General features: G+C 44.7%; 1 protein-coding gene across 3 annotated transcripts in view; it reads right to left on the bottom strand.

Annotated features, from left to right (window-relative positions):
• The window catches only part of NALCN (sodium leak channel, non-selective), a 368,383-nt gene that overhangs the window by 50,709 nt on the left and 298,953 nt on the right, over positions 1–18,721 (bottom strand). For all 3 annotated transcript variants that reach the window (XM_089303460.1, XM_051849987.3, XM_089303461.1), the window contains 2 exons: positions 17,338–17,411; positions 349–450 (listed from right to left, as the gene is read on the bottom strand). In XM_089303460.1, coding sequence (XP_089159586.1) covers positions 349–450; positions 17,338–17,411 — 176 coding nt within the window. The remainder of the gene's footprint in view (positions 1–348; positions 451–17,337; positions 17,412–18,721) is intronic.

Here is an 18,721-nt window from a genome sequence, read left to right as displayed (position 1 = left end):
AAATACAACAATTGTTCTGGTACAGTGTCACAAAAGCCTATCATGTCTTCTAGAGCTAAAGTTTATAGTCCACTCAAATGTCTTGGAAACCTTCTAACAAGATTCAGACTTTTTCCTACTAATCTCAAAAGTGGGAATTCGGTCACCACCAGGGAAAAGGTGTTTGAAGTAAAGGTTAAAAAAAAAAAAAAAAAGCTTGGAATCTGATTGTGAATGACATTATTGCTCAGCTCCTTGTCGGTGCCTGTCTGGCCAGCAAGGGCTGGTGGCGTTGGCTGTGGACGGTGAGAACTTCCTACAAAACTCCCTTTCTGGTGTCCCTGTAGCCCATCTTCCTGGAGTAGTTACCTGCGCTCTTGGCGAATATGATGCTGCACACTGAGGATTGACCTCTCCTTGGCTGGTTGCCCCTCAAATGATCCACTCAGCATGCGCTGTCGAGTGCAAGCTCTAGAAGAGAAAGAGAGCCTGAGATACGTGCCTGATTTGTACACTTGGGATGAATAATACATAACTGCTCATTACTCTTCTTATTTTTAAGGAAACTCCAATGATGTGGCAAGGGACATGTGATGATCAAGGAAAATGAGCCTTAAGCTGTGTCAAGCACATGTGCAAAGCAAAGTGTTACAGCTATGAAGAGGAGCTAGAATAAATAGAAAGGTCCCCTCCTGACCCTTTACTCCCTTCCCCAATACAAAATGGTAGCGCTTCTAGGAGGATTGTGTGAGCCACAAGGCAAGACTACCCACAGGCAGTCCTGATGTTGGTTTTGAGTTTAAACAAGGAAGTTGCTAAGAAAAGCCCTTAGGGAAGGATTTGGGCATCCAGGCCCCTGAGGAATGACACACATGTTCCAACAAGGTCTTGCAGAACTTTAGGAAAATAGGAAAGCATAAAGCTGGAGGCAAAAATGAGCCATTGAGAGAAATAACTGAAGCTGGAATGATCCATAATAAGGTGAACACACTTAACACTACTGAACTGCACACTTAGAAATGGTAAAGGCTATAAATTTTATGTTACATGGTTTTTGTTTTCATCACAACTTAAAAAGTCTGGAATCATTACGTAAAGCTTATGGTTTAATGATAACCAGTTACCACTTTGTACTCTCAAAATCATGAAGACTTTAAAAACATGCTCTCTTTTAGATCATCACCAGGCTGCTGTCAATGTCAGATTTACTAACGTGTGAAGACGACTGGGTGACCCAAAACCTGTGGTGTGAATGATTTTGGTGAGAAAGCAAAATTTGTTTTCCAGAAGGCTCTGTCCAACTGGGAATGACAGGAATTCCACTGAGGCAGAAGTCAAGCAGAAAGAAAGCAATACAGAGGTCAAAAGGCCCATGTGCCAGACGGAGACCAACCCTAGCCAGCTGGGTAGAGCATCACTGACCAATGATTTCATTATATGAAAATCTAATGACCCCATATTTGTTCAACATCTCAACACTTGTACCATTGCTTCTCTTAACACTCCCATATTTACATTTAAAATTCATTTCTATCATAGCTTTGAGTTGGTACCACCTGTCTCAGAGCTAAGAGCTTTGAGAAAGGGGTGTGAACCCCCAACCATACCCAAAACTGCAGCTCCTACACACCGCGTATGCTTATGCACTCCAGTGTGCTTTGGATGTGGATAAAGGTAAGTATGATGCGGATCCATGAAAAAATCATGCACATTCAATAAACTGAAGTGTATTGCTAGAAATCAAGGCCAAACAATGACCAGTTTTAGTTTAGCAAGCAACAGACAAACCCAAGTCAAATTTTATTGAACACCAAGATTTAACACAGTGATGATAGAGATTATATTATATAGACTCTAGAATAATGTCACCCAGGAAGACACATTCCTAAGTGCAGAGGAGCTGACAAAAGCAAAGCAGATTCTCCTTATGTACATTCAGGGTTGATTTTTGAACAATGGACTGAAAAGTATGATGACATCATTTGAAAATCCATTCAGAACAAACTTATTCTAGCATGGATATCCAGGTCCCCTGCTATTTGTGTAAACCACCAAGAGTGTCCTTCGGCTTTTATCTTAGCAACTCTGATGTTTTTCTCACAAGACTCTTCCATAAAGTGATTGAGACCTAAAGACCTTAGGACCAAAATACATCCACCTAGATTATAACAGCCCATGTGAGTGTGAGTGTGAGTGTGTCTGCTATGCTGGAAGTGGAGCGTGCCACTGGCTGTGGGCTGTGTGTTGTGAGGCTTGCTACTGATTTCTCTACCTGCCCAGCCAGGAAAGGCCTGGGTCTGCTGATGGAGAAGGGCTCTGACTACACCTGCTGGCTCCAGAGCCTGACTGCATCTCCTGGCACCCAGGTCAGTGCGCCATGCCCAGGTCCCCTGGGGCGGACTCTGCAGCTAAGGAGGGCAGGCAGGTTTCTATGGAAACCTCAGCTGTTGGGAAGACCCCCACGCTGGCTCCATTCTTCTTCTTCCAAGAGCCTGGCTAAAGGGATGGTGGAGAGAAAGTCACCTTTTCCTCTTTGGCTCAGAGGCATTTGCTTCCTTTAGAGAATTCAGAAAATACTATCACAACAAGCTGGGATTTTCACTGTGCATTGTTCTCTATATGACCCACTCTTTGGGGGAGGAGGGACTGGTTTTCAGCTCCACCTTGCTAAGCCATCAGCAAACACTAACATAGTCCTACTTAAATGTGTGGCAATACACAAAAACAGCCGCTGTCATTTTCTCTCCTCTCTCTTTCTGCACTGTTTGCTAGGATGATTTCAAACTGGATAATCATGGAAACAAGAAGAAAACGTTCAGTAACTCTGGACTTGCAAATTAACAGCAGCTAAACTCATAACCTGTGATTACAGAGCTCCGTGTGAGTCAAACATATGACTCAGAGTTTCTCAGTGACAAGGCACTGCCACAGCCCTCCTGTCCCCTGAATGAAGGGGTATGAACTCCTTCTTGCTATCTGGGGTCCTAAAGGCACCCACAGAATCTGAGCACAGGGAAGTCAGGCCACCTAACTTCAGGATTAGGAGGTCACGGTTGGTACTCTGGGCTGCCTATTCTACTTCCTCTAATCTCCTGTGCTGGCCCCCACCTGGGCCTCCTCTTCCATAACCATGATCAGTAAAAGGCAAACGTCCCCACGTTCAATGGTCAGTGTTTTGTTATGTCTGTTCTTGGACCATGAGCTCTGATATCTCATTCTTTCCTTTGAGTGTGCCCGTGGCTTGGATCTAAGAAACTCCACAAGCAAATGCTGGGGTTTCTTAGCTGAAAATTAAGGGCTATATTTACTTAGAAAAATTGCTAAATAAATACTTGCATGTAGGCAGTGGGGAGTGGCACGTGACTAGAAGTTCATCTGAAAGGTCCAAGAGGCTTCTCACCCTACTGAGTACAGAGGTGGGATATTGTTAAGACTATAAAGAAAATGCCACTTCTAGGCACTGCATCCGTTACAGTTAATAACCAGCCTACTTATAATAATTTTCCAACAAAAACAGGTGATGATACAGATGAATCAAGTTTTCTATAGATACAGGCATTCACATCCATCTAAAGAAAGCATAAGATGGAACCTAACTACATTCTACGCAGAGACAAGCAGAAACCCAGGGTAACAGGAGGACCTCAGAAGGGAGAATGCAATCCTGGGATAGGAGGGGATGATGGGAGCATGGGGGTGGGAAATGGGTTTCTTGAAACTTCCCAGACATCAAAACACGTGTAGAGGTGTAGAAAGAGCATCACATCAGAATATTTCTGCTTAAATAAAACAGCCTCATCCCTAAACTACTGTCACAGTCTTTGGTCATGCAACACATTTTGCTATCTTGGAAAACAATGGCATTGGTGCAAAGTTAGTAACATCAAATGGGTGTGACCTGAATTCCTGAGAGGTTACAAAGACTCCAATACAATGTGCCAAACTTCATACAAAAGTGCAAGTTTGTTTTATTATTTTTAAAGGCAATACAACTTTCTTATATACAAATAGATAGAGTAACCCAAACCATGAACCACCAAATCATGTTCTGATGTGCATAGTGCAATTCCAAGCTTGACATAAATGGGCTCTGGTAAGTAAATAAAGCGAGACACGGCTATCTCACCCATGTGAAAGCTCAGAAAACATGATTTCTTGCACAGTGCGTATTCTTGAAGCCTGAGACTCACCAGGCTGGCTCTAGGCTATGGCACTTTGTCATCATTAATTATACCCCTCGATCGAGAGCGCAAGCTCTTCAGGGACCAGTTTATCATTCATCAGCATCTTCCCAGGAAGCTCAGTGCTCAGCAGCCGAGTGCCCGAAGGACAGAATGACTAAAGAAAATGCCAGGGTGAGAGGAGAGAAAGGGGGAAGGGACTTTTTGTGCTGGTTCAGAACTTGCTAGATTTCAATGTTTCCAGTAGCCCAGTGGGTTTACAATTTCAAATCCCAGCAAGGTGGCTATGGATAGAAAGGTCTACCTTCATCTGGAAACTCAGTGGAGAAGAGTTGAGAAAGCACAAGGTTTAGAAATATGCACTTCTGACCTCAGCTTTTATTCCATGTGGGACCTCAGGCAAATGGCACGCCTTCTCTGAGCCTCTGCCCTCCACACGTAAACCGTGGAGAATAATAATACCTTCCCTGCTTACATCCCAGGGCACTGGAAGACACCAGGATGATTACAAATGGGAAAGAGTTCTGGAAACACTGACACTTTAAATGTAATTTTAGATGCTATTATTTCCTTTTCTGTATTCTGTGTCATGATTGTTAAAATTCTATAGTACAGGGTTTTTTAAAAATATTTATTTATTTATTTATTTGAAAGGCAGAGTTATAGAGAGAAAGACACACACACACACACACACACACACACACACATCTTCAATCAACTGGTTCACTCCCCAAATGGCGACAATGGTCAGGGCTGGGACAGAATGGACCCAGGAGCTAGGAACACTATCTGGGCTGCAAGGGCCCAAGCACCTGGCCCATCTTTGGCTGCTTTCCCAGGCACATTAGCAGGGAGCTGGGTTGGAAGTGGAGCAGCTGGGACCTGAATTGGCACTCATATGGGATGCCTGCATCACAGGTGGTGGGTTACCCTGCAGTGCCGCAGTGCTGGCCCTCACAGTTCAGGGTGTAGGCAGCAGGTTTGGCAGAGCTCACCGTGGAAAGTGAGGCTTTCCTGGCCTGACTGATCCACAGTGACGCCCACCAGGGACCAGTGTCACAGCCTCTTCACTGGTCTTCAAGCACGCACTCTGCGGCATGTGTTGTACAATGAGCCCAAGCCAAGTGTCTTCTGAACTAGATGTTGGTGATGTTACTGTGATAGGCAGGGTTTTAAGGTGGCCCCCAGTCATCCCGGCCTTGTGGGTTGCATGCCCTTGTGATGGGACAGGTTATAAAAGACTGTAACTTCTTTCTTCCTGGAATACTCTCTTGCTCTTGCTCTCTCACTCCAAGAGGAGATTTATGGAAAGATCTGCTCATTGAGGAACAAAGGGAAGCCTCCAGCTACCAGCTCAGGCGCACCTGAGTCTAAAGCTCCCAAGGAACCAAATCCGAACCACGAAAGGGCATTCGTCCTCTTCCAGTCCAAATGCATGCAGCTTATGACAGACCTAAAGCTGAGACCCAGCTACACGATGCTCAGATTCTAGACTGTAACTGCTGAGGGAAAGCGTGTTGTTTAACTCATGTAAGTTGTACAATAATCTGTCATTTGTCATGCGGCAAGGGCTAACTAATTTAGTTATTATTCTTCCTACTGTGTTTCAGAAAAAGACTAAGAGAAAGGCTCAGTATGGCTTGCAAGTCCTGTGTGTCTTCCACAAATCTCTCTTTCTAGTCTCTTCTTTGACCAGAAGGGACCTCATGCTCTCTATGCTATCTCCTTATGTCTCTGGTTCCTCACATAAGCCATGCTCCAAAGAGCTCTAAGGGAGCAGGGGTTGCCTTTAAAACTGTTATTTCCTAGCTCTTGTACACAGTAGGTGCTCAATAAACATTTGTTGAATGAATAAACCTTGACATTCTGTGAAGATCAAATATTTTCATTTCCTGTTTGATCACTTTATGCTTTTGAAGCATGAAAGTGATCACAAACAAAACAGAATGTGTTTAAAACATGCTTTTGCAAGGGGATCTTAAATAATTTTAAATTTTCTCAAGTTGGAATACCATGCCACTCAAGATGAATGGGCTGTGCACCTCGAGTACATGAGATCCTGAGACAGCAATGAAAAAACAATCAGACATTGCTTCTTTCAATGGAAGATGTGCAAGTCTTGATCTGTGTTGTATGGGAAGCTTTCCGGGAAACCAGGAAGCCAATATGGATGGAGCCAAGCACACTCTGACAGCTGAACTCATTTCCTTTTCTTAAGCCAGAGATCTGATCCAACACTGGGGGTGTGGCCTGCACACAGCTTACCTTCTGGGAATCTGCTGGCAAGCTCTTCAGATGAATAGGAGACTGCTAATAGTTCACCTATGAGGTGAGAGGCACCTGTATCATTAACACTACTCAGTGAGTGATACACTCTCCCAGAAGAAGTCCATGAATGTTCAATTAAGTTCCATTTTGCACCTTTGGATTTTTGAAAGGATTTAGATGCCTTCAGGCCTCCCAAGGGAAAAAGAAGTATGTTCATTTACTTTCTATCCAGAGAGAAACCAAAGCTGATGACACTGAAAACCACACTGTGATCTTCAGGAATGGTCTTGCTTCTCGTGGGGCAGACTGACTGGGTTCCAGCGTCCAAGTCCCCAGCATCTTCCTGTGTCTCTCCGTAACGGCCAGTGTTGGAAAGCCAGTTTCTTAGGAACTCCATCTAGTGGCTTAATATAAAAAACAAATTGGTCTGCCTGCTTAGCTTCTGGAAGCTGGAAGCATAAGGCTTCAAGTGTCTGGTGAAAAATAATGAAGGCTTTTGTCTTGGGTGAGCGAGGAAATTCTCCATTATGCGGGCACATGTAATCCCTTTATCCCTGCTCCCTGGAGGAGAATTACAGTGCAGCCTTCTCCTTTTCCCAGTCGGGGTTAATGTTATGCCCTCTCTACCTTTGAAAGTACAGCAAGAGAGGACCCCTGATGATGATTCGAATGTGGGAATGTTCTTCGGCAAACACACACTCCCAGTTGCAAAAATATGACCCCCGGTTTCTTGCCAAGTCTTTGAAAAAAAAATATGAAAGATTGATGTCTTTTTTTTTCCTCCCTGCATTGCCTTTGTGCTGTGGAATTTCCATCACCCCTCATATGACTGCCATACATGAGTGTATATTATCTTTTACGGAGGTCCAGGGGAGAGAATCACGTCTTAAGCAATTGTCTCTATTTTTCTTGATATTTTTCCAACTCAAATATTTTTAAATTGGCCCACAGATTATGGTTGGAAGAGAGATCTTTGGAGCTTTATTAGCCTTTAAACACCATGAGTTGTTTATAGACAGAGTGGCAGGGGGTCCTTGGTTCCTTTCTTTGTCTCCATGTCTGTTTCTTAATGTTCCAGAACAGGGTGTGGGAAAGGCCTTACCGTGCTGTAATGAGGGGGGGGAGGAGGGCAAGAGAGAGAAAAAGGGAGGAGAGGAAGGAAAGGAGGGAGAGGGAAGGAAGGAGTCAGGGAAGGAGAGGGAGGGAGGGAGGCAAACACCTATGAGTCTTCAAATTATTTTCACTTATTATAGAATAGTTTGAATGCACGATCCCATCTGGTATTAGAGGTATTGCCATGCAAAGGAGCTACAATCTAACTTTGTAGAGCATTACATTTAAGGGATTTTACTGAAATCTCGAGTCCACAAAGTAATGCATTTTAAAGTATTATCTGATGTTCGTTAATGTAATGTAATCACATCAGCAGACAACAGGAAAATAGTCCTTCAGTGGTAATTATGTAAAACTGTGACTGTAAGGCTGTATGCAAGAGACTAGGTAATGAGTATTCCTGGAAGTGGCTCTTACCTGCCTCCACTAGAGTGCCAATCTGATCATCCAAAGCAGAGACCACCGTGGATGGTGATGGGTGAGCCTCTCTGTAATGGCCTCTTGCTGAGATGGGGAAAAGCTGCATTTGTTTCCTGGTGAATACCCCATTCCCCTTTGAACAGCCTAGTCCCGAGTAAATGGATATGGCTCTTTGATAGCAACAGCGGGTTAGTTCTTTCCAATCTTGCCTTATTCATAAAAAATGTTTTCACAGACAGCCATGTAAATGCATGGGTGATGAGAACCTCACCTTAAACTAAAAATAAAATCAAAGAAACATTGAGTGTCTTTCTCTTCGCATGTATTATAAACAAAAAAGAACATTAACTCATATGAAACCCATGCTTTTTTGATGCATCTATTAAAACTCAGCAAGTGATTGAAGTCCCACACTATTCACTGGGGCTCAAATTTAGTAATTCCATCACTGTCTTAGGAATACATGAATTATAATGCAAAGATTAAACTTTTCACTAGGATCAAGGTGAAATTTCACAAATACTGCAGCAACTATACTAACCAAATGTTCCATGAGCATGCATTTTATTTTCCTCTATTACTGATTACTTTACACCCCAATGATAAAATAGTAACAGAAAGGTCTTGCAAAATATCTTCCCATTCCATCTCAGTTTCTTCTAAGTTTTGACAACGCATGAAGAAAGCTGCTATGAACATATATGTATGTCCATGAAGACAACATGTGTATTTACACATCGATGGAGACAGTTTCCCTGTGTTTACAGTAGCTGCCAGAAACGGAGAGGTGTTAAGCAGAGCAGAGAGGATTTGTGGGGCAGTGAAACTACTCTGCATGATGCTGTAATGATAGATGTGCACCACGGCACAGCTGCTCACACAGAGACTCTACAACACCACAAGCAGTCCTAACGTAAACCTCGGACCCTGTGTGATCATGGCATGTCACTGCAGCTCATCACCTGGACCAAACACATGTGGGGACATGGGACAGATGAGAAATCTGTATACCTCTCTCAAGTCTGCATGTCTCTAAAATTCAATAGTAGGCTTCTTGATCTGTAGCACTATTACAATCACTTTTGAGTTTTCCTAAAAATCATACTATCAAAAACATAATATATTTTGATGTCAAGTCAGATACGATCTAAGAAAATCCCTTTAGAACACATTTTTAGTTAAATTTAGAATAGTCCTGGCTTAGTCACAGGGGATATGTCCCAAGACCCGCAGGGGATGCTTAACTCTGGAGAATACCAAACCCTATAGTACTGTGCTTTCTCACGTAGGCCCTGCAGTCCTGCCACGGTTCCTGCTTGGTGTTTCCTTTGCAGTACTTCTCTTGTTTTTGGCCATTGTTAAGGGAAATAGGGTTTTCGTGAACCTAAGCACTGTGATACCACGGCAGCAACTGAGTGATGGCTAAGGGGACGGCAGACAGGCTGCATGTACAGGACAGACCTGCTGGACAAAGAGGTGATTCACACCTCAGCCAGGACAGCAAGAGATTTCCTCACACTGCTCAGAACAACGTGCAATGTAAAACTTGTGACATACTTATTTCTAGAATTTTCCATGCAATATTTTCAGACCATAGTTGACTGTAGTTACCTGACAATGCAGAAAGCAATTTGCAAATAAGGTATGGGGGCTACTGCCATTATATTTTGCCACTTTGAAATCTTTCCTATTTTATACAAATGCATATATTCACAGATCTTATCTTTGGAGGGTATAGTCCTTTGAATACACTTGCTTTTCACCTCTTTCCTCAGCTTATTTTTCTCCAAATGGTCCTTCCACTCACTTACAGGAGTTCTTAAATGGCAGGACAATCAACAACCAAGCAGCCTTAATACAGCCACAAAGATAAGTCTTTATGACATTCAATCCCAGTTTTTTCTTCTTTTTTTTTTGCCTTAAAACTGAGTTGCTGCTGTCAAGTGCTGGTCATTAGAAACCACTGCTGTCTAAAGAGGTGGCCCCCATTGTGACTTAAAAGGTACAGGTCCTTCCTCTTAAGGCGGGCTCCTCCAGCGCCCCCACCCACCCACACACTCTTCACGATCTCTGGGCAGGAGGTGGGTCTGCCTCCGGGTCTGAGGTCCAATGCTGATGCCGCATACACGGGCCCCCGCGCTGGGGCAAGAGGCCTCTTTCTGGTTATGCTTGGAATATGGGGCTGCAGGACAAACAGACCACATCCAAGGCTGCTAAACGCAAACAGGGCAAAATGCCTGGGATGTGGAAGATGCTAGAGAAACGTTCCTTCAGCAAAAGAATGACTGTCTTATGGTGAGGAAGATGATCCAGTTAATCTCATTTTTAAAAATCGTAGTTTACTAAATGTGTAGTGATTGTCTATTCACTTAAGCAGTATCAATGGTACTTCAAGAAGGTGGTGGAAGATGGAATGAAAAATAAGTGTATTTTGGTGCAAAACTTATTTTGAAATCCACGTATTTGAGGGATCTTCAAGAAATTCATGAAAATGCCTATTATACAAAAAATGACCTACATGAAAGATCTCTGTTAGCGAGATTCCAGTGGAAAGAAGGGGCCATCAAAGGAGGAGGTACCTTTTTCTGAAGGGAGGAGAGAACTTTCACTTTGATTATGGCCCTGTCTAAATATGGTCGGAATTTGTGAACTCAAGAGGTTTCCATAGCCTTGGCAGCTCATGACAAGAGCCTCGGGTGATTACTGACGTCAGAAATAAGAGTATCAATTGTTAAATCAATAAAAGGAGTCACTGTGCACTTACTCTCCATGTAGGACCTCTGTCCTTAATGTGTTGTACTATGTGAATTAATGGTAAAACTATTACTCAAACAGTACTTTACACTTTGTGTGTCTGTGTGGGTGCAAACTGTTGAAATCTTTACTTAGTATAGAGTTGATCTTCTGTATATAAAAATAATTAAAAATGAATCTAAATGAAGAATGGGGTGGGAGATAGAGTAGGAGATGGGATGGTTTGCGGGTGGGAGGGTGGGTATGGGGGGAAGAACCACTATAATCCAAAAGTTATACTTACGAAATTTATATTTATTAAATAAAAGCTTTCAATAAATAAAGGCCTGTTATGAAAAAACTAAGCCTGGATTTCAAAAATGTTTCTGTACCAAAACAAACATCTTTTAATTCCATTTTCTGTAAATATTTTGAAGTACCTTTGTAAAGTTCTATTAGTAGTCAATAAAAATATCTTAAAATGATAGCTAAAATCCAGTCCTACATACTTCATTGAAAATATTTGCTTTTAGTAGCAAGTAGCACTCAACTAAAGACTATCACTTAGACTTTTGAAAATATATTCATGCAAGTGCATGATAAAGAAAATGATGCCATAAATCAAAATATCAAAATGAAAATGTTAATATAGAGTGAGCATTTAAAAAAGGTTTATAAAGATACAGTCCTGGCTAATGAGGTACTCCTGGCAAACCACAAAAGGATGGAACTTTCTAAAATCATGTAAAATGTTTAATTATTTTCTTTTGACATTTCCCTATTCATTCAGCCTAGCAGGAATGATACTACATTTTTGCTCAGTTTCGGGGCTTTGAATTAGAGAGAGTCTCAGTAGAGCTGGCGATGCTTTGAAAACCCATTGCTGTTTGTTTTTTATTTCATCTGACGCACAGAAAGGTCACTGCCCCTTGAAAAGCAGCTTTCTGCGTGGAGCCCGATGACTGCCTAAGGCAGAACACCGGCAAATTGAATAGCAACCTCGTATTTTATAATTGAGGGAGTAGAACATCGTTTCCCATGCAATCCTCTTCAAAAAAGTCTTGAAACACACAACACAGAGGCTGCTTGTGCTCGGAGAGTTACCTGGATTTAAGCACAATTTGTCGAAATGGCCCACTTTCGGTTTCTCATCAAGGAGGTCTCAAATGTACTCTGAATTCATTTCTATTTTCCAAAATGTCTTAATTTAAGAAAAAGCAGCACAAGAACGCAAATTAAAGATGATTACGCAAAGAAAGGGATGGCTCCATGTGATTCCCATAGTTGCTTCTCTGAGACTTTTCCCTCTGGGTGCTGGAGTTTCCTGCACGTGGCAATGCCTCCAGCACACTTTTTGCTGGAGTTCTGCGGATGATCCCGTTTCAGTTGGAAGAATTCGGGAACACAGGTCCCCTGAGAGCACGGGTGGTTCCACAGCTAAATGGCCAGGACTTTACCTGTCCAGGTGGGCAAGGCTGTTAACCAGTCAACAACTTCATTGTCAGCTTCAGGTCTTCCCCTAACTACATTGCTGTGCACTGCACACTACTGGACCAGCCCCTTGTTGAGACAACAGGTCACTCAGCGGGGCAAAGCAGCCACCCAGACAACCAGCATTCATGATGATTCCGGCCAAGTACCCGCACACCATCCCGAATCTATTATTAATGCTGTTTCCAAAGATCAGTGATATTTGTTTCCAAAACGTGATCCATGTATATCATTAAAAATCCCAAGGACACACACTCGCACATCCACAGAAATCCCACACGGGAAGAGGTCAGCACAAAGTCACCACTGGTTGTTCCCTCTTCTCAGAAATCACCCAAATCAAGAAGGAATGTGGGCAACAGAAGGCGGGCTCCCTCTGGGTGAGTGAACACCGAACCGTCAGGCCGAGCACGGGGGAGGGCAGGGAAGGTGCAGAGGGGCCAGGTGTGCCGTCTGGTCTCGTCACAGCCACGCGCGGACCTCCCCAGGACAGCACCTGCTCCCCGTTTTGCATGCTGCTCAGTCCCAAAGTCTTACATCAAGAAGTCTGTCCAACCTCCATCAGGTGTGACACTTAGGAACAGCCACCCTGACTTGTCCCTTCAAGGGACAAGGCTGGCTCATCTACACAAGGCCAAGTCTGCATGCCTTGTCTTTACGTCTTTCCTTCTTCGGAAGCCTTCCAAAGGGCAGAGGGAGGGGTCACTTGTACATCAGCTGAGACCCCTGGCTGCGTTTAGTTGACAGAGAGAAAGGTCGCAGTGGAGGCACAGCACTGCTCAGAGGGCCTGAGAAGATGCCAGGAGAGAGGGGGCAACTGTTTCTACTTCCCCATTATCAGAGGGGGCTGTTTGCGTCAATGGCCTTGAGGCTTCCATGAATATTTTCCTCATCTTTGGCTTGAGTTTCTTTCCCTCAACTTCTTCTTCTGCTGTTGTTCTTTGCAAAACAGCATAGCACGATGTCCATGAACCCAGAGACACAAACCCAATCTGTTCTTCACTTTTGAACTAAAGGATTGCATTACAACATGGGCAAGACTGTGTTATTTATTTTTTAAAGGTGTAGATATTTATTTGGGAAGGAGGGAGGGAGGGAAGGGGAGAAGGAGAGAGACAGAGAGAGAGAGACAGAGACAGAGAAAAATCACCCATCATTCAATTTATTCTCCAAATAGTTGCAACAGCTAGCAGGTCTGTGCTACACCAAAGTCAGGAGCCAGGAACTCCAACACCGTGATGGGGTCTATTCTCTGCTGCCTTCCCAGGCACATTAGCAGGAAGCTGGACTGGAAGCAGCATAGCTGGGACTCAAACCAGCACTCTGATATGGAATGCCAACAACGCAACCCGTGGCTTAACCTGCTTCCCCACAATGCTGGGCCCCATATTATTTTTATTTTTTATTTTTTGACAGGCAGAGTGGATAGTGAGAGAGAGACAGAGAGAAAGGTCTTCCTTTCGCCGTTGGTTCACCCTCCAATGGCCGCCACGGCTGGCGCGCTGTGGCCGGAGCACCGCGCTGATCCGATGGCAGGAGCCAGGTGCTTCTCCTGGTCTCCCATGGGGTGCAGGGCCCAAGCACTTGGGCCATCCTCCACTGCCTTTCCTGGCCACAGCAGAGAGCTGGCCTGGAAGAGGGGCAACCGGGACAGAATCCGGCGCCCCGACTGGGACTAGAACCCGGTGTGCCGGCGCTGCAAGGTGGAGGATTAGCCTATTGAGCCGTGGCACCGGCCTATTTTTATTTTTTACTACTACTATTATGAGTGAAGAAAACATAAATGCACCCAAAGAAAGTATCAGTTTGATATCTTTGCATGTGTCCTTAATTCACACAGCATATAGAGCAGCAGCAATGTAGAAACTATTTTTACCGAAGAAAAATGGCTTTTCTAAATATCAAGTTTATGTTTTAGGAAATATACAGGTTTTCAAATTGTACCTGTGCCACTTCCCGATGTTCACAGGGCTCCATCACTCACATGCTCCCGAGGTGCTCCAGCTTGTTTTGTGGAGGGCTGGGCTTTAGCAAAACACTATTCAAGATGCCCACTGGTGGGGCAACGTTGAGAGGGCCCGTATTCCCGAATAGTCTTACAAACCTGACAATGCTTTTTTGCTCCTACACAGCATAAGTTATTTTTTGAAACTACTTCTATGCATTCAAGAAGCAACAGATTTTTCCCCTGACCACGCTGAACTGCAGCACTGGCACGACTGGGTATGAGTTTGAGCAGAAGCTTTGGGGAGCACGGGAGCGTCTCATCCATCAGTTCAGGCAGCCGGATGACACGGTGCACCCGGTCGGTTTGCACTGTCCAAGCATTCAGCTGAATGTGCTAGAAACAGTCTGAGGCTGGCGCCGCGGCTCACTAGGCTAATCCTCCACCTTGCAGTGCCGGCACACTGGGTTCTAGTCCCGGTCGGGGCGCGGGATTCTGTCCCGGTTGCCCCTCTTCCAGGCCAGCTCTCTGCTGTGGCCAGGGAGTGCAGTGGAGGATGGCCCAAGTGCTTGGGCCCTGCACCCCATGGGAGACCAGGATAAGTACCTGGCTCCTGCCATTGGATCAGCGCGGTGTGCCGGCTGCAGCGCACCGGCCGTGGCAGCCATTGGAGGGTGAACCAATGGCAAAAGGAAGACCTTTCTCTCTGTCTCTCTCACTGTCCACTCTGCCTGTCAAAATAAATAAATAAATAAATAAATAAAAAGAGCCTGACTTGATTTTTCAATTAAAAGAACATGTGAACACGCGCCCTGTGACAACCCTGGTATTTCAAAGGCCAAACGCTAAGGGGCGTGAATTTTCGGAAGGAGAGTTTCCAAAAAGTTATCAGCTGGATGGATGACAAGGTGTTGCCCTGAGAGACCCTGCTCCCTGGAGGAAGCAACAGGAGCATGGTCTCTGCAGCGGCCCAGAAGCCTCTGCAGCCCAGGTCGATGCGTGCCCACGTTTCCGGGTGGGCGAGTTTCACCGTTCTTCTGAAAACAGAGAGGAGCAGAGAAGGAAAAGCGTTCACGGAAGAGGAAAAGTAACAGAGTGGTTTTAAGAAGGAGCGTGTGGGGGCCGGTGCTGTGGCTCATTGGCTCAATACCCTGGCCTGAAGCACTGGCATCCCATATGGCGCTGGTTCTAGTCCTGTCTACTCCTCTTCTGATCCAGCTCTCTGCTATGGCCTGGGAAAGCAGTACAAGACGGCCCAAGTCCTTGGGCCCCTGCACCCATGTGGGAGACCCAGAAGAGGCTCCTGGCTTAGATCAGCGCAGCTCCGGCCATTGCAGCCAATTGGGGAGTGAACCAGTGGAAGGAAGACCTCTCTCTCTGCCTCTCATTTCTCTGTGTAACTCTGACTTTCACATAAATAAATAAATCTTTTTTTTTTTTTTCAGGCAGATTGGACAGTGAGAGAGAAACAGAGAGAAAGGTCTTCCTTCACCGTTGATTCATCCTCCAATGGCCGCCGAAGCTGGTGCGCCGCAGCCGGTGCACCACGCTGATCCGAAGCCAGGAGCCAGGTGCTTCTCCTGGTCTCCCATGGGGTGCAGGGCCCAAGCACTTGGGCCATCCTCCACTGCACTCCCTGGCCACAGCAGAGAGCTGGCCTGGAAGAGGGGCAACCGGGACAGAATCCGGTGCCCCGACCGGGACTAGAACCCAGTGTGCCGGCGCTGCAAGGTGGAGGATTAGCCTAGTGAGCCACGGCACCGGCCTAAATAAATAAATCTTAAAAAAAAAAGGGGGGGGGGAAACGTGTGGGGAAGTGAGGGGCTTCCTTGTAAGTATCCATTCTGCTTCTGCCTGGGAAATCTCTGGGTGCCCTGAGGGCAAAGTCCCAGTCCCCGGAGGGCAGCTGCTCTGGGTGCAGTCATTTCTGTTCCTGGGTTGGCAGTAGATTCTCTGCACAGGCACAGAGCACTGTCCTCCTCAGTGGGCAGCTGCTTCTGGGTTGAGGGAGAATTTGTCTTCCTAGGAGGTGGATCAGCATCTCTGTAGGACGCCACCGTGAACTTGTGTGGTACAGCTGCAGCTTCCATGATGATCACAAAGTGCCGGGAGGTCTTCCAGGCGAGGCCTGTGACAAAACTCCCAGCCCTATCAGGCTAGAGAGACCAGCCAGTCAGAGCCAGCCCCAGCAGGGGTGCAGGTTGCTTATGTCAGCAAGGCTTTATGTTTGTCTTACCATATTTAGGGGTGATAATACACAAGCCCCAGAAATCTGTATTCTCAGCACGTCAGAGCTAGCCCACCCCATGTCCAACTCTGGGAATGACTGCCAGCCAACACAGACAGCAGATTCCTAGTAGACAGTCTTAGTTAGGAACTGTCTTTTGCACACACACAAAGTTCAGAGAGCATTACAAAGTAAAAGCAGTTTCTAAAATTACATATACTTAGCTTTACCAGTTTTCCAAGCTATAGTAATATACGTCCTGCGGAGGATGCTTTAATGAGTACTCCCAGCCAGGAATCGGGAAGGAGAGGACCCAGCTCCCTCCACTGACTCCACCTTTGGAGATGACCTTGTCTGTTCGCCTTGGCAGGCGTCCGACCCCCAGTGCCCCTGGTCTGCTGTGTCATTCGCACGTCAGTGTAATATGGGCCCCCAAACAACATTCTATATCCTCTCGTAACACAGTCTAATAAAATACTCTCAAACAGCAGCTTAATTCTCTTTACTGATACTTCATTTCAAGGCATATCATAGGAAGTAGCATTAAACTTCAGTCTTTCCGTAAGTATTCCAGGATGTGTGTGTTTTTCACTCTTAATAAATTGTTAGTAAATTTATTGTAATAGAAGAATAAATCATAATGACTTCAAAAAAGCTTGCTCTTTTTACTATTTTCCTTTAGATTATAATTTTTTCTTTAGCTATTAGAAAGTATAGAAAACTTTTAAGAATTGTAGTAAGTTATTTTCAGCTTTCGTAGATGTTTATAATTTAAGTACATGAAAATAAAATAAATAAGTTATTACTTTCAGAAAACATTAATAATTTTGACATTCTTATAAACACATCTATATTGAAGTCTACTTTCTAGTAGAAAGCATATGGTGATGCCCAGAAATTTAGTTCACTTAAAACACTTCCTTCTTTGCTTAATATAGTCCCATTTGTGTGTCTAAACACACAATGTTTGTTGGTGTTACCTTAAGATTTTAGTGACTGCTGTCTCCTTTTCCAGAAGATTCCTTGCCCTGATGCTGAAAACAGACTTGCGAAGCTGAAAACGATAAAAGTGTGGCTTTAGTCTGGGGTTGCAAAGGAATCGTCAACCAAAAAACATTTAAATGAATAACATTATTCAATCATCAAATGTGAACGCTTTTCACAAAGCATCATCAAACGACCATTTCTGTTCTTTTATACTCTTTTCTATTTTTACTTCTACTTGGGAGAACTGCAGATAAACTTGTGGCACTTCACATCACTCTCTGGAAGATACTTGGGCTGTGCCTCACGGGTGACGTCACCATTCTTCATGTGAACTGGCCTACTGTTTCCAAAGAACTTCAGGCTGAAACGGGTGTTGGCCTCATCATCCATCGCTATTCAGAGAAATGCTTTCTCATCCACGTTACGTGTGCTGCAGGTCCTTGTCTCTGACTCAATACTAATCTGAATGACAACTTTGGGAGCTGTGTTGTCTTCAGTCATAAGGATACAATAGAGGGTGTTCAGGGTTCCTAGTGGTGCAGTGATGATAAAATGACCTCACAGAGGAGGACTAAGAAAAAAAAATAAAACCCTGGAGGCTGAGTATAAACCACAAGAGGCCCAAACTCAGCTCTGTCTCACGTGCTAGGGGCGGGATTTAGATTGCTGACATGTGTACAGGGAGCAGGCGTGGGCAGAACAAGGCAGAGAGAGAACAGAGAGGTACATCACTGTGGGGAGATTCACAGTAGAAATAAGTAGGAAGCATAACTCTGGTAGAGTCGAGATGACACTGGAAGAACGACCTCTTCATTTGGGTCGACAGACCAGATTAGATTTGCTGGAGACACAGCATGATGTTGTGGACCCCAGAGATAGACCCCATTCTTGGTTTCTTACTTGAGTGGGCCAGATCAGCAGGCAGGGTTAGGACACGAGATCATGAGTGAAAAGTGTCGTAGAGTCGATGGGGAAATGCAGAACCATCTATGCGGCAGAAGAGGTGACAGAGGCTGTTGTACTTGGGGTGAGGGGAAACAGGACATCTGGAATAGTTAACAATGACTTCACTGAAGAGGTGGACATTGCATTGGCCTTGAAGGATGGTAAAGATTTTTATAGAAAAGGCAATAGTGGGTTAAAGATGAAGTTGGAACCACACACACAGGCCAAATCAACTTGGTGCAAGCTACCTGTATCAGTGCTGTCCTGCCTGGGCCCCTAAGTGAGGCCAGAGGATGAAACACAGCAAGGCTTCAAACAAAACCCAGGGAGGGAAAAATGAAAGCAGGGGACAGACCACCCTGTATTCAGAGAGAACAGACCACCTAATTTCTTTTCAGCAAGCATTAGATACGTTGAGATGCAAAGCCCCAG

Source organism: Oryctolagus cuniculus, chromosome 9 (assembly GCF_051225735.1).
Source record: "Oryctolagus cuniculus isolate XC-2025 breed Fujian yellow rabbit chromosome 9, ASM5122573v1, whole genome shotgun sequence".
Classification (NCBI taxonomy): domain Eukaryota; kingdom Metazoa; phylum Chordata; class Mammalia; order Lagomorpha; family Leporidae; genus Oryctolagus; species Oryctolagus cuniculus.
The sequence above is the reverse complement of the archived record's forward strand: the minus strand, read 5'-3'. Positions and strand labels throughout refer to the sequence as shown.